General features: G+C 43.6%; 1 protein-coding gene across 4 annotated transcripts in view; it reads left to right on the forward strand.

Moving 5' to 3' along the window:
* Positions 1-15,420, forward strand: part of IFT52 (intraflagellar transport 52) — a 54,437-nt gene that overhangs the window by 17,297 nt on the left and 21,720 nt on the right. For 2 of the 4 annotated variants that reach the window (XM_054467298.2, XM_063659344.1), the window contains 4 exons: positions 3,978-4,104; positions 9,075-9,161; positions 10,998-11,066; positions 13,962-14,116. In XM_054467298.2, coding sequence (XP_054323273.1) covers positions 3,978-4,104; positions 9,075-9,161; positions 10,998-11,066; positions 13,962-14,116 — 438 coding nt within the window. Of the gene's footprint in view, positions 1-3,977; positions 4,105-8,427; positions 8,487-9,074; positions 9,162-10,997; positions 11,067-13,961; positions 14,117-15,420 lie in introns of those variants that run through there. The other 2 variants (XM_063659346.1, XM_063659345.1) reach the window with 2 other exon arrangements.

The raw sequence follows: 15,420 nt of genomic DNA on the forward strand, positions 1-15,420 counted from the left end.
GGAGGCTGAGGCAGGAGAACTGCTTGAACCCAGGAGGCAGAGGTTGCTGTGAGCCAAAATCACACCACTGCACTCCAGCCTGGGCAACAGAGCAAGACTCCGTCTCGAAAAAATAAAATAAAATTAAATTAAATTAAATTAAATTAAATTTTAAAAGAAAGCATAGAAGTACTTAAAGAAGCCCAGGTACGATGGCTCATGCCTGTAATCCCAGCACTTTGGGAGACTGAGGCAGGCAGATCACCTGAGGTTAAGAGTTCAAGACCAGCCTGGCCAACCCCCATCTCTACTAAAAAATACAAAACTTAGCCAGACGTGGTGGCACAAGCCTGTAATCCCAGCTACTTGGGAGGCTGAGGCAGGAGAATTACTTGAACCCGGGAGGCAGAGGTTGCAATGAGCCGAGATTGCACCACTGCACTCCAGCCTGGGTGACAGAGCGAGACACCAATGCAAAAAAAAAAGTGCTTAAAAAAAATAAGTGAATATTTTAAATTCTTGGAGTAGGGAAGACCTTTCTTAGTAGAAACAAAGTAAAGTCATAAGGGGGAATATGTATAGCAATATAATTCACAGAGTTAATATTTTTGACTGTCAAGAATCAATCTAGGCTGGGCGCAGTGACTCACGCCTATAATCCCAGCACTTTGGTAGGCTGAGGCGGGCAGATCACGAGGTCAGGAGATCAAGACCATTCTGGATAACACGATGAAACCCTGTCTCTACTAAAAACAAAACAAAACAAAACAAAACAAAATTAGCCAGGCGTGGTGGCAGGCACCTGTAGTTCCAGCTACTCGGGAGGCTGAGGCAGGAGAATGGTGTGAACCCGGGAGGCGGAGCTTGCAGTGAGCCGAGATCACGCCACTGCAATCTAGCCTGGGCGACAGAGCGAGACTCCGCCTCAAAAAAAAGGAATCAATCTAATTATTTCACTTTGTGTCAGCTCATCCAATTGGTATAGGTAAAAGAACTGTAGATTTGGAGTTAGAAGGAATTATTAGAAATTCCTGATTCCCTCTCTTACTTGCCAAGGGTGACCCAAGGCATAGTAACTGTTAGTGTCTGTTTCCCTATCTGTGTAATGGGGACAATGTTAACCTTACAAAACTGTTGGAAAATTTCAGTAAGGTGATATTTGTGAAAGTGCTTTGTAAAGTTGAAAGCATAGTGCCCTACCTGTTGTTGCGTTATGACTTTGTAATTAATTATAGTGAAGGGAATATGTCTAGTTGTTCCTTTCCTGGATTATCCAGGAAACAGCTTCCTGGTAGGCTTTGAGGTATGGACTAGTCCTGCTTCGTGCTTTGAAGTATCTTTGCCTGTTGGAGTCTCCGATTCTCCTTTATCCTTATTTCCTGTTATGTCCCTTCTCCCTTCTCTCACTCTGCTGTAGCCACACTGACTTTGTTTCAATCCTTAAATAAGCGAAGCTTGTATTCATCTTAGGGACTTTACACAAGCTATTCCCTCTTTTAGGAAAACTCTTTCTGAAACTTTTCACTGAGCTAATCTTATTCATTCACATGGTTTGGAAAGTTCTGTTTTGGGGATGGGTGTTTAAGTTTATACTTAGTCTTATCAAAATGTCAGTCTCATTGATTTTTTTTTTTTTTTTGGAGACAGAGTTTCGCCCAGGCTGGAGTGCAATGGCGCTATCTCATCTCACTGCAACCTCCGCCTCCTGGGTTCAAGCAATTCTCCTGACTCCCGAGTAGCTGGGATTACAGGTGCCCGCCACCACACCCGGCTAAGTTTTGTATTTTGAGTAGAGATGGGGCTTCACCATGTTGGCCAGGCTGGTCTAGAACTCCTAACCTCAGGTTAGTCTAGCCTAGTCTCATTGATTTTTTTAGTAGTAATAAAAGAAATACAGGAGTGTAAATAATAGCAGATAGGCTGGTCACAGTGGCTCACACCTGTAATCCCAGCAGTTTGGGAGGCTGAGGTGGGTGGATCACCTGAGGTCAGGAGTTTGAGACTAGCCTGACCAACATGGTGAAACCCCATCTCTACTAAAAATACAAAAAGTAGCCGGGCGTGGTGGTGCACACCTGTAATCCCAGCTGCTCGGGAGGCTGAGGCAGGGGAATTGTCTGAACCCAGGAGGCAGAGGTTGCAGTAAGCTGAGATCATGCCATTGCACTCCAGCCTGGGTGACAAGAGCAAAACTCCATCTCAAAAAATAATAATAATAATAATAGCGGATAGTTTTTATCTTGCTACTCAAGTGTCCGTTCTCCCTTATGCCTTGAGAATCATCTTCCATTGATTGCATTTTGGGAAAATGTGGCGGATAGATGTGCATTGACCTCCATATGACTATTTCTCCCACCTACTTTTTCTTCCTCCATGGACAACTGCTTGTTTTCTTCTGCTTCTGGCCCAGAGATCATGGGCTGTAATCCACCTTGCTGGGATGCTGCTGGAGTAAGGGTAGAAGGTGGAGTTTGGAGAATGTGGGCCAGGTACCACTTCTCTTTCATGGTATGACAACAAAAGTCATAGGGTAGATGAGACTTTACTGAAGGAATGGGGAAGATTAACACCAGAGGGAGGCCAGGCCCGGTGGTTTATGCTTGTAATTCCAGCACTTTGGGAGGTCAAGGTGGGCGGATTGCCTGAGCTCAGGAGTTCAAGACCAGCCTGGGCAACATGGTGAAACCCCGTTTCTACAAAAAATATAAAAATTAGTAGGTGTGGTGCTACTACTCAGGGCACTAAGGCAAGAGAATCGCTTCAGCCCAGGAGATTGAGGCTGCAGTGCGCCATGTTCATGCCACTGCACTCCAGCCTGGGCAACAAAGTGAGATCCTGTCTTAAAAAACAAAACAAAACAATCAAACAAAAACACTAGAGGGAAATAATTTTAAACTTAAGCCAAAAAGAATTTTTGTGGTCTAAAGAAAAAAGGAAATTAAAATCTCTATGAGGAACCCCTCATGGGTGCTTCCACTATACCCACCCCAGTTTCTAACCTTACGCTCTGGTGTTGAGATCTGTGTTTCTCTCCATTCTGAGAGCACTTCCTTCAAGCTTTGCAGAGCTCCATCTTTGAGTAAAACCCTAGCCCCTCCTACATGGGTTGGCTTCACCCCAAAATGTGCACCCCACCTTTGCTCCTCTATCCCACACCCTCTCCAGGAGTACATTGCCCCAGGTCAGACCAATTCACTCTAGATAATCTAAGACAAGTCTTTGTTAGGACAGTGGAGAGTAGAGGAGGGACTCCAAAGCAGATCTGCGTAGAAGTGTCCATAGTAGCGTATATTTATGCCTCTGTTCATGTGACATTTAACTGGTAACATACCCTTCCAGTGACATACATTAATTCTTAGAGATAGCACTAGCCAAACCTAAGGAAGAACGTATTTACCACTAAGATATTATTATGCAGAGCAGCTCGAGTTCAGTTCTTGGATGAGGCCCCATCCTCTTCCTCCTCCCTCCATCAGGGGCTTCTTTAGTTCTCCCAGTTACAGTCATTTACACTTTCCTGTTAATTTACTTTCATGTTTTTTAAAATGCTTTATTAAATGTGTAGCTAGAGTTGTCCCAGTTTTTAAGTTAACAAACCAAAGCTTAGAAAAAATTTTGTGTTTGATAATAAATCAAAGAGTGTTACTCAGCTGAGCACCGTGGCACACGCCTGTAATCCCAGCACTTTGGGAGGCCGAGGCGGGCAGATCACTTGAGGCCAGGAGTTCAAGACCAGCCTGGTCAACATGGTAAAACCCTGGCTCTACTAAAAATACAAAAATTAGCTGGGCATGATAGCAGGCACTGAGGCTGGAGAACAGCTTAAACCTGAGAGGTGGAGGTTACAGTGAGCCAAGATCGCACCACTGCACTGCAGCCTGGGTGACTGAGTGAGACTGTTTCAAAAAAGGGTGTTACTCAAGAAACATTGAGATTATTTTCAGAATTTTTGTATTCATGTTTTTAAAATTTGAATGTGTTTCTTTAATTTCTTACAGGGCTCTCACCTTTGTGTATCCTTTTGGTGCCACATTGAGTGTCATGAAACCAGCAGTGGCAGTTCTGTCTACAGGTTCTGTCTGCTTCCCACTTAACAGACCCATTCTAGCTTTCTATCACTCAAAGGTACAGCCTTTCTTAGATATGGGTATAGATGTTATTTTTATTCTTGAAATAATAAAAACCACCTTACCATTTCCAGAAGGCTTTTATATGTTTTCTCATTGGTCTTCCTGCCAGTCCTGCAAAGTAGTATTTCAGCTATATACATTTTGCTTATGGGGAAACAGTGGATTGTCCAGTAATTGATGAAGTTAAGGCCTAAACCTAGCTCTTATTATTCTAAACCTGAAGCTTTTCCACTGTAGCATGAGGCTACCTGTATTATAACTTTTTTTTTTTTTTTTTTTGAGACGGAGTCTCACTCTGTTGCCCAGGCTGGAGTGCAGTGGTGCAATCTCGGCTCACTGCAAGCTCCACCCCCCGGGTTCATGCCATTCTCCTGCCTCAGCCTCCTGAGTAGCTAGGACTACAGGCGCCTGCCACCACGCCCAGCTAATTTTTTGTATTTTTAATAGAGACAGGGTTTCACCATGTTAGCCAGGATGGTCTCGATCTCCTGACCTCGTGATCCACCCGCCTCAGCCTCCCGAAGTGCTGTATTATAACTTTTAAAATAACTTTTTTGTTTTGATCCCATGGCAGCATATTGATGAAAATAACTTTTATTCCTGTCTGTGACTATGGGCTGTCACCCTCAGTGTAAAGAGAATACATTCAGGAACAGATGGAGTTAACATATTACACAAAGTAGCACAGAATTATGTTGCTGTTAGTTTATCCTAGGAAAATATATCAGAAAACTATTTTTCCAGTTATTATCCTAGAGACCCCATAGAAATGTGGGCACAGCTAGTCCCAGGCAGTGACCCAACATCCCACTGCCTTTCTTTTTCTTTTTTTTTTTTTTTTTTTTTAGGTGGAGTCTCTGTTGTGCAGGCTGGAGTGCAGTAGCATGATCTTGGCCCACTGCAACCTCCGCCTACCAGGTTCAAGCAATTCTCCTGCCTCAGCCTCCCGAGTAGCTGGGATTACAGGTGCCTGCCACCAAGCACGGCTAATTTTTGTATTTTTGAGAGAGACGGAGTTTCACTATGTTGTTGGCCAGGCTGATCTTGAACTCCTGACCTCAAGTGATTCACCCACCTTGGCTTCCCAAAGTGCTGGGATTACAGGCATGAGCTCTGTTGCCCAGGCTGGAGTGCAGTGGCGCAATCTTGGCTCACTGCAATCTCTGCCTCCCGCCTCAGCCTCCCAAGTAGCTGGGATTACAGGCCTGCACCACCACACCCTGCTAATTTTTGTATTTTTAGTAGAGATGGGGATTTACCATGTTGCCCAGGCTGGTCTTGAACTTCTGAGCTCAGGCAATCCCCCCCACCTCGGCCTCCCAAAGTGCTGGGATTACAGGCATGAGCCACTGTACCCAGCCCCCACTGCCTTTTAATTCATATTTTGCTGAATTTACCTTCATCTACCCCCTAAGACAGAATTCACCAGCTGATCTCCTAATTTTTTTTCTAGGGACCTAGGTGTCTCTAGCTCTGAACAATCCTATTTTTCTTTGTGGTACCTAGGAATTACCTTTCCCTTCTTATTTAAAAGCTCTTGGGCTGGGTGTGGTGGCTCACACCTGTAATCCCAGCACTTTGGGAGGCCGAGGTGGATGGATCACTTGAGGTTAGGACTCCAAGACCAGCCTGGCCAACGTGATGAAACCCTGTCTCTACTAAAAATACAAAAATTGACCAGGCACAGTGGCTCACGCCTGTAATCCCAACACTTTGGGAGGCCAAGGCAGTCACCCGCCTTGAGGAGATTGAGACCATCCTGGCCAACATGGTGAAACCCCCTCTCTACTAAAAATACAAAAATTAGCTGGGTGTGGTGTGGTGGCACGTGCCTGTAATCCCAGCTACTCAGTAAGCTGAGGCACGAGAATCGCTTGAACCCAGGAGGTTGCAGTGAGCTGAGATTGTGCCACTGCACTCCAGCCTGGAGGCAGAGTAAGACTCTGTCTCAAAGAAAAAAAATATATTGAAAAATTAGCCAGGCATGGTGGCAGGCTATGCAGCATTTGCTTTTAACCTGGTACAAGTCACAGTTTTTTTAACCAATTTTTTAAAAATTTATGGAATGTGTGTATTTATATCTCTTGACATCTCTGGCTTAGTATAATTCTTTTCCTAGGGAAGTTATAACTATGCCTGTTCCCTGTATGTGATGTAGCTAAAAAAACTGATTTCATTTTGTATTTTTACTATTGAACTGGTTGTCTCATTACAAAAGTAATAATGTGCTCATTGTTGGGCTGGGCATGGTGGCTCACAACTGTAATCCCAGCACTTTGGGAGGTCAAGGCAGGCAAATCACTTGAGGTCAGGAGTTCGAGACTAGCCTGGCCAACATAGTGAAACCCTGTCTCTACTAAGAATACAAAAATATTAGCCCAGCGTGATGGTGAGTGCCTGTAATCCCAGCTACTCCAGAGACTGAGGCAAGAGAATCACTTGAACCCTGGAAGCAGAGGTTGCAGTGAGCCAAGATCATGCCACTGCACTCCAGCCTGGGCAGTGGAGCAAGACACTGTCTCCAAAAAAAAAAAAAAAAAAGTAATATTGTAGAAATGTTACAATCATTGTAGAAAAAATGAACAATACAGAGATAAAGCAGAAGAAAAAAATTCCCCCATTGCACTACTCCAAGATTCTAAGACAGCCCAGGTTGACATATTATTCACTTTCTCCCACTTTTACTTTGCCTTATTTTTATTTATTTGCCTCGTAAGCTTTAAAGTAGGATAGCAATATAATTTATAGTATAGGTCAGGCGTGGTGGCTCATGCCTATAATCTTAGCACTTTGGGAGGTTAAGGAGGTAGGATCACTTGAGGCCAGGAGTTTGATACCAGCCTTGGCAACATAGCAAGACCTCTCTCTACAAAAAAGTTAGCTGACTGTGGTGTTACGCTCCTGTAGTCCTGGCTACTTGGGAGGCTGAGGCAGGAGGATCACTTGAACCCAGGAGTTCGAGGCTACAGTGAGCCATGATTGTGCCACTGCACTCCAGCCTGGGAGACAGAGTGAGACCCTGTCTCTAAAAATGGGAAAAAAAATTATAGTATACTTTTTGTTTAACCGAATGATGTGTTGGAAGCATTTTCCCATGTTACTGAAAACCCTTTATAATATGAAATTTAACTGCTGAAGAAGGTTCCATCATTCTGAATTACTTTTTTGTGAACATTTGAATTTATTTCTAATTTTTTGTGACTATAAGTACACAACTGGGCATAGAATTTTTTGTTTCAGACTGCTTTCGTTGCATATGTTAATAGTTTCAGCAACAATGTGTGAAAGAACTTATTTCACTAAAATTTGACTAGCGCTGTTTATATCGTATTTTCATATTTATTTATCTGATAGGAAAAAGTAGTTTGTTTTTATTTGTTAAAAGTTACAAGTATTGAAAATTTTTCTTATTAACCAGTCGTTATTTTATGACTCTCTCATGCTTGTGCCTTAGTCTTCTGTTTTTTTTTTTTTTTTTTTGATACGGAGTCTCACTCTGTCACCCAGGCTGGGGTGCAGTGGTGCAGTCTTGGTTCACTGCAACCTCCACTTCCCAGATTCAAGTGATCCTCATGCTTCAGCTTCCTGAGTAGTTGGGATTACAGGCATGCACCACTATGCCTGACTAATTTTTGTATTTTTAGTAGAAACGGAGTTTCGCCATCTTGGCCAGGCTGGTCTCGAACTCCTGGCCTCAAGTGATCCACCCGCCTTGGCCTCTTAAAATGCTGGGATTACAGGCATGAGCCACTGCGCCCAGCCTTGCCTTAGCTTTCTTTGAGACTGAGTCTTACTCTGTTGCCCAGGCTGGAGCGCAGTGGCGCAATCTTAGCTCGCTGCAACCTCACCTCCCAGGTTCAAGCAATCCTCCCGCCACAGCCTCCCAAGTAGCTGTGGGAGTACAGGCGCGTGCCACCAACCCCAGCTAATTTTTGTATTTCTAGTAGAGACAGGGTTTTGCCTCCCATGTTAGCTAGGCTGGTCTTGAACTACTGATCTCAGGGTGATCTGCCCACCTCGGCCTCCCAAAGTGCTGGGATTACAGGCGTGAGCCACTGCACTCAGCCTGCCTTAGCTTTCTATTTGGATCTTACTTAAATAATTTTTTTTTGGAACCCATAGGTATCTTTAATTGTACAGACTGTCTTTGAGTTTATCTTTTTTCCCTTTAAAATTATGATCTTCATTTATAAGATAAACAACAATGGGAAAATGCTGTAGAACCAATTTAATTTTTTTTGTTTGTTTGTTTTAAATTTTTAGAGACAGGGTTTCCCAGGCTGGAGTGCAGTGGTGCAGTCATAGCTCATTGTAACCTCGAGCTCCTGGGCTCAAGTGATTCTCCTACCCCAGCTTCCCAAGTAGCTAGGACTACAGGTATGCCTCACCACACCCAGCTAATGTAGAATTAATTTATGTTAGTTTTCATTAAAGCCAAATAGAAAAATACAGAAGTATCTAAAATGAGAGGCAGGTTAAAGTGTAGTAGTTATTATAGTTGGTCTTTCTTTTTTTTTTTTTTTGAGATGGAATCTCGCTCTGTTGCCCAGGCTTGAGTGCAGTGGTATGATCTCAGCTCACTGCAACTTCCGCCTCCCAAGTTCAAGTGATTTTCCTGCCTCAGCCTCCTGAGTAGCTGGCACTACAGGCGCATGCCACCACACCTGGCTGATTTTTTTTTATTTTTAGTAGAGACGGGGTTTCACCATGTTGGCCAGGCTGGTTTTGAACTCTCAACCTCAGGTGATCTGCCTGCCTCGGCCTCCCAAAGTGCTGGGATTACAGGCTGAGCCACTGCGCCTGGCCTATAGTTGGTATTTCTAAACTTTAAAATCTGGGTGTGAATTGGCACTCTTCAGTATATATAAGACAGTTGCTAGCATGATTCTGATAAGTGTCTGGGGACTAGGATACATGAGATGCGTTTTCGGATTTGAGTATCTGACCCTGCTTTGTCATCAATAGAACCAAGGTGGGAAGCTGGCAGTGCTTGGTTCGTGTCACATGTTCAGTGATCAATATTTGGACAAAGAAGAAAACAGCAAAATCATGGTAAGCTTTTTCTTTCGTCATCTTAATGTACAATGTGTATTATTTTCATGTCATTTGAAAAAATACTGGTAAGTTTATTTGCTCATTTAAAAGCAGCTACTCAGAACCCATCATATGCCAGGCACTGAGAATACAAAGTTGAGTCAGGCATAGTCCCAGTCCCTGCTTTGGAAAAGTTTGTAATACACTGAGAGAGAGAGAGAGACAAATTAGTAAATCCAGAAGGGTGTTTCTGAGCATGTCAGGTGGGGTGGGAGCTGAGCCTGAAGAAGCGGAGAGGAACAGGCTCAATAGCAGTATCACGTGAAAGGCCAAGGAGCTTGAACTTGATGCTGAAAGCCACAGGGAGCCCTTGGGTTTTCAGCAGCCTTGAGCATAGCCAGATCTGTGTTTCTTCTTCTTTTTTTGTTGTTGTTGTTTATGAAAGAACTTCTAGAATGTTTTGGAAAGATTCTTCTGTCAGTTGTGTGGAAAGTGGAAAGGAGGAGGCAGGCTAGAGCCAATTAGGAAGGCGGTGGTGTCACCAGGCAAGGAGAAATGGGGACCTGAATTACGGGAGTCAAGGTGTGAGTGGAGAGGAGGGGCTGGTGGGAATGGGAATCAGGAAAGGCTCTGTAGAGGACTACTCACTGACTGATGTGGCAAATAAAGTAAAGGCATTGCAATTTTGTCAAAAAAATGCCAAGGGAACATGTCTTATGGAAGATGGCAGAGTGGGGAAGCACATGTCTGTACAGCATGTGCCAGAGCTGTCCATTAGTGATTCCAGTGAGAGAAAGAAACGCCTTATAATTGTTATATTGGGAGATTGATTAAGATCTTATTTCTGTGGAATTTACATGAAGTTTCAATGTCTCTAGAAACATGGGAGTTCTAGATATTCTACTTTTTTTTTTTTTTTTTTTTTTGACATGGAGTCTCTCTCTGTCGCCCAGACTGGAGTGCAATGGCACCATCTCGGCTCACTGCAACCTCTGCCTCGCGGATTCAAGCGATTCTCCTGCCTCAGCCTCCTGAGTAGCTGGGATTATAGGTGTGCGCCACCACACCAGGCTAATTTTTGTATTTTTAGTAGAGATGAGGTTTCACTATGTTGGCCAGGCTGGTCTCGAACTCCTGACTTCAGGTGATCCACCTGCCTCAGCCTCCCAAAGTGCTGGGATTACAGGCTTGAGCCACCATGCCCGGCCTAGGTATTCTTCTTTTCAAAAGTTTTAATTTCAGACTGTCATCACAGTAAATAGGGATTAATTCAGGATTGTGAACAAAGGTTAATAAATTTTAGCTTGTGGTTAGAGGTTAGAGTGCTTAAAGATACATTATAAATTTCTGATAATAAAAGTTGCATTATGCTGGTCATGGCAGCTCATGCCTGTAATCCTACCACTTTGGGAGGCTGAGACAGGTGGATCACCTGCGATCAGGAGTTTGAGGCCAGCCTGACCAACATGGTGAAACCCCATCTACTAAAAATACAAAAATCAACCAGGCCTGGTGGCAGGCACCTGTAATCCCAGCTACTCAGGAGGCTGAGACAGGAGAATCGCTTGAACCCAGGAGGTGGAGGTTGCAGTGAGCCGAGATTGCGCCACCGCACTCCAACCAGGGCAACGGAGTGAGACTCTGTCTCAAAAAAAAAAAAGGTGCATTAGGGTGAAGAAAACCTTTGAGTTCTCATATGACTGCATCAAGACAAGGCTGGCTACCCTTTTCTGAATCACTGGTTTAATCTTTTTTCCTTTATCATTCTTCTTGATTTAATTCTCTAGTCCTGACCTTCAGCTTTTTCAAATAACCAACTGTCCTAATTATATACTTTTTTTTTTTTTAATTTAGGATGTTGTTTTCCAGTGGCTCACAACAGGAGACATCCACCTAAACCAGATTGATGCTGAGGACCCAGAGGTAGACACCGAATTATTAGAAACTTTTAAATGAAAAATGAGTCCAGCTTCTCAGTACCACTTCTAACAGCTCAAAAGGAATACATGTCTGTCTTACCTCATCTGTAAGACAGATGGAAAGAAGGAATGATTTGGGGGAGATGAAGGCCATATTGTAAAAAATAAGTCAATAAACAAAATATGTAATTAATCATAGAATTAATTGGAGGGGGAGCATACATTCATACAGTATGTATATAAATTAGAATTTCAATTATGGGCACTCTGGCCCAGACTTTCAAAATGAGCATCTGCAGAAAAATACTTTTTTCAGAAATCTGAAATTTTCTCATAAAGAAACATAGAGTATCAGAATTTATGTTGTAAACTATAATTTTGTTGCCTTTAGATTTAACAGTTCTAAAGGCATTATGATAATATTCATCAGACAAGGGAAAGTGGTGAAACCAGCACAGTGAAATCACCACTGGCTCTTGGACCTTATATAGGTTCTTTCTGACCATTTTTCATCCTAGTTTTCTTTATTAAAAAAAATTATTTTATTTTATTTTATTTTATTTATTTATTTATTTTTTGAGATGGAGTCTCGCTCTGTCGCCCAAGGCTGGAGTGTAGTGGCGCAATCTCAGCTCACTGCAACCTCTGTCTCCTGGGTCCAAGCGATCCTCCTGCCTCAGCCTCCTGAGTAGCTGGGATTACAGACGTGAACCACCATGCCTGGCTAATTTTTGTATTTTTAGTAGAGGCGGGGTTTCACCATTTTGGCCAGGCTAGTCTCAAACTCCTGACCTCAAGTCATCCACCTGCCTCAGCTTCCCAAAGTGCTGGGATTACAGGCGTGAGCCACTGGGCCCAGCCTTCTAGTTTTCTTATCTGTGAACAGGGAACACTAATACCTGTGTTCTCTGCCTCACAGGATGATTGTGCGGGCTAAGTTAATAGATGGTAATGTGTCAGGCATTGTATGCCATATACTTCCACATAAGTCATCTTATTTAATCCTCATAACTGCCCTGGGAGGCAGATGGTCTTATTCTCATTTTATAGATGAGGAAACTGGAATCCTTCAAGATTGCAGTGTGTTCAAGTGGCAGGCAAGTGCAGAGCCAGAATCCAAATCCAGGTCTCCTAATTCAAACTGCACTTACTCTACAATTGTTTCTCTATTTCTTAAACTCTGAAATGTCAGGAAAATGATTTCCTGGCCATTGGTCATAGGAGGTAGGTGAGAAGACAGTTGAAGATAGCTGTCCACTGACTGCTTCCTCCCTCACCTAGGGACGTGGCTTCTCAGAGACTGATTTGGGTTAGGAAACAGGAGAGCTGCATGTCTAAAATATTTCCCTATATTGAAACATTAAGCATATGGATATTTTGCTTCATTATTTAAGTGTAATATATTTAACCACTCTCGGCCGGGCGCGGTGGCTCACGCCTGTAATCCCAGCACTTTGGGAGGCCGAGGTGGGCGGATCACGAGGTCAGGAGATGGAGACCATCCTGGCTAACACAGTGAAACCCTGTTTCTACTAAAAATACAAAAAAAAAAAGTTAGTCAGGCGTGGTGGCAGGCGCCTGTAGTCCCAGCTACTTGGGAGGCTGAGGCGGGAGAATGGCATGAACCCACGAGGCAGAGCTTGCAGTGAGCCAAGAGCATGCCACTGCACTCCAGCCTGGGCGACAGAGCGAGACTCGTCTCAAAAAAAATAAATTTTTTATATATACATATATATATATATTCTATCTATATTTATATTTATATATTTTTTATATGTAAATATAAATATATACATATTTTATATGTAAATATAAATATATACATATTTTATATGTAAATATAAAATATATATATATTTAACCACTCTCCTGTTGGCAGGCATTTATGTTTTCCTGGTCTTTTACTGTTACTAGTCCACAGCATGTGTCATGACTGAGGGCTCTCAGCAATGCTGAAGGGATGTCCTTAGCTAGGGGAGAAGGACTGGGATCTAGTGTACCAGTGGAGGAACTGTCTGTACTGGTGTCACAGGTGCTCTGGCATGTATCAGGAGGAAAGAAGCAGATAGGGCCTGGATGCTAGGGGGGTGGGCACATGTTATGGTGGGAGCTTGTGGACTTTCTTTCATGATTTCCTCTATTTTCTTACTAAAATAGAAAATAAGGTCATTGCTAAAATGGTGAAAGGCAAAACAAATTTTTTTGTTTTGAGACAAAGTCTTACTGTATCACCCAGGTTGGTGTGCAGTGGTTTGATCACGGCTCACTGCAGTATTGACCTCCTGGGCTCAGGTGATCCTCCCACCTCAGCCTCCTAAGTAGCTGAGACTACAGGCACACACCTACCATGCTCAGCTAAATTTTTTTGTATTTCTGTAGTGACAGGGTTTTGCCATATTGCCCAGGCTGATCTCCAACTCCTGGGCTCAAGCAATCCACTCACCTCAGCCTCCCAAAGTGTTGTAGGCATGAGCCACTGCACCCAGCTAGGAAAATCATTTTGATGGCTGAACTGACAAAAGGGAATTATTGTCTAGAAGAATGGGAAAGTGAGTAGACTACGGAGATGTAGTTGATTGCTGAGCGCTCAAGATCAGAGATCATGAAATTAAAAGACCAGTTGATAGGGTTGTGTGTTTCTCCAGCTGTTTTCAGCCATGTGAGTACTGGTGTAATTGGAGATTTGGATTTAGCCACTGCTGGGGTTTAGCCAAGTGAGTTTTGTTCCTCTTTGCACATAAATTGACTTATTTAAGGTTTAGTAGTCAGTGATCATGAACAGTAAAATTTCTTGGCAAGAGAATATAAATGTTGCAGATTTAGACCTGAGACAGTGGAGACTTGACAGAATAAATGCTTGCTCTTGCTGTGCTAAAAGTAACCCTCTTGTGGCTTTCAGATTTCTGACTACATGATGCTGCCCTACACAGCCACTCTGTCAAAGCGGAATCGAGAGTGTCTCCAGGAGAGCGATGAGATCCCGAGGGACTTTACCACCCTCTTCGACCTGTCCATCTTCCAGCTGGATACCACCTCCTTCCACAGCGTCATCGAGTCAGTACCTGTGGGCCTCTGAGCCACACTGCACTCCATTTTGAGTGTTTGGTTTGGAAACATGAACCTGGGAATGGGAATTAGGGTCACAGTAAATGTGGCATGCAGAACATGTTCTCACATCTATGATGAGGTCAACAAAGAAACTGGGCTGGGCATGAGGGGCTGATGTAGAGGAACTGCCAGAGGTTATTAGCCCCTGCGTGTTCCAGGTTCTGGACCAGGCATTTAGGGTGACCAGCTTGTTTCATTTTGCCCCAGACTTCTGGTTTTAGCACAGAGAGTCCCAAGTCCCAGGAAAACCCTCAGTAAATGGAGATGGTGGTCACCTCATTTCTCTCTGGGTATCTGGGCAACTGGTAATGCTATTAACTGGCAATTAGAATGCAGGAAAAGGAATGATAAATGGGCTGTGTTCTGGGCACTCTCAGTCTAGTGCGGATGTGCAGGTGGAACTACAAGTTTAAAGATGAAAAGATCTGTAAAGCCGTTAGGGAAACTGTGGGATGGGATGAGGACGTCAGGGGCAGCACAAGAATGGGAATTGGCCTTGAGACAGGACCTCACAGCTGTCAGTGCTTGAGAGGCAGGAGAAGAAGAGGGCCAAAGACAGAAGCTGGGGAAAAGCAGTTAAAAGTACAGGACGGCGGGCAGCATCCTGAAGGCAAAGGAGGAGGAAATGACACAGAAGCAGAGGGGTTCAGAAAGGGGCCAGGGCTCATCTTCACTGTTTCTAACCTGAATTTCGCTCAGGGAGAAAATTGTTTAGCTTGTCTTCCTTTCTCACCCCCGTGTGTCCAGAGAGCAAGAGCCATGTCTTATCAACCTGGAATCCTCATTGCCTAAGACCCAGAGCCCAGCACATCCTGAGCATTTGGGGGATGTTTGTGAAATTAGCATGCTGCCATTTTCCCTGTGCCTTGCTTATACATCCACTCAGCAAGTATTTGTGGCACAACTACTGTTCCAGGATCTTGGGATGCTTCAGGGACCTCAATAATGAAAATCTTTGCCCTTTTGAAGTTTATTATCTAGCAAAACAGACAGGCATCAAGACATTTCTATATGTGTGATGTAAATTAAAGAATATGTTAGAAGATGATTACATACGTCAAGCAGAGTACTGGGGAAGGGGAGTGCCAGGCACATTGCATTTTCAATAGGGTGATCAGGCCAGGCGTGGTGGCTCACACCTGTAATCCTAGCACTTTGGGAGGCCAAGATGGGAAGATCGCGAGGTCAGGAGTTCGAGACCAGCCTGGCCAACATGGCGAAACCCCATCTCTACTAAAAATACAAAAATT

Source organism: Pongo pygmaeus, chromosome 21 (genome assembly GCF_028885625.2).
Source record: "Pongo pygmaeus isolate AG05252 chromosome 21, NHGRI_mPonPyg2-v2.0_pri, whole genome shotgun sequence".
Taxonomy (NCBI): domain Eukaryota; kingdom Metazoa; phylum Chordata; class Mammalia; order Primates; family Hominidae; genus Pongo; species Pongo pygmaeus.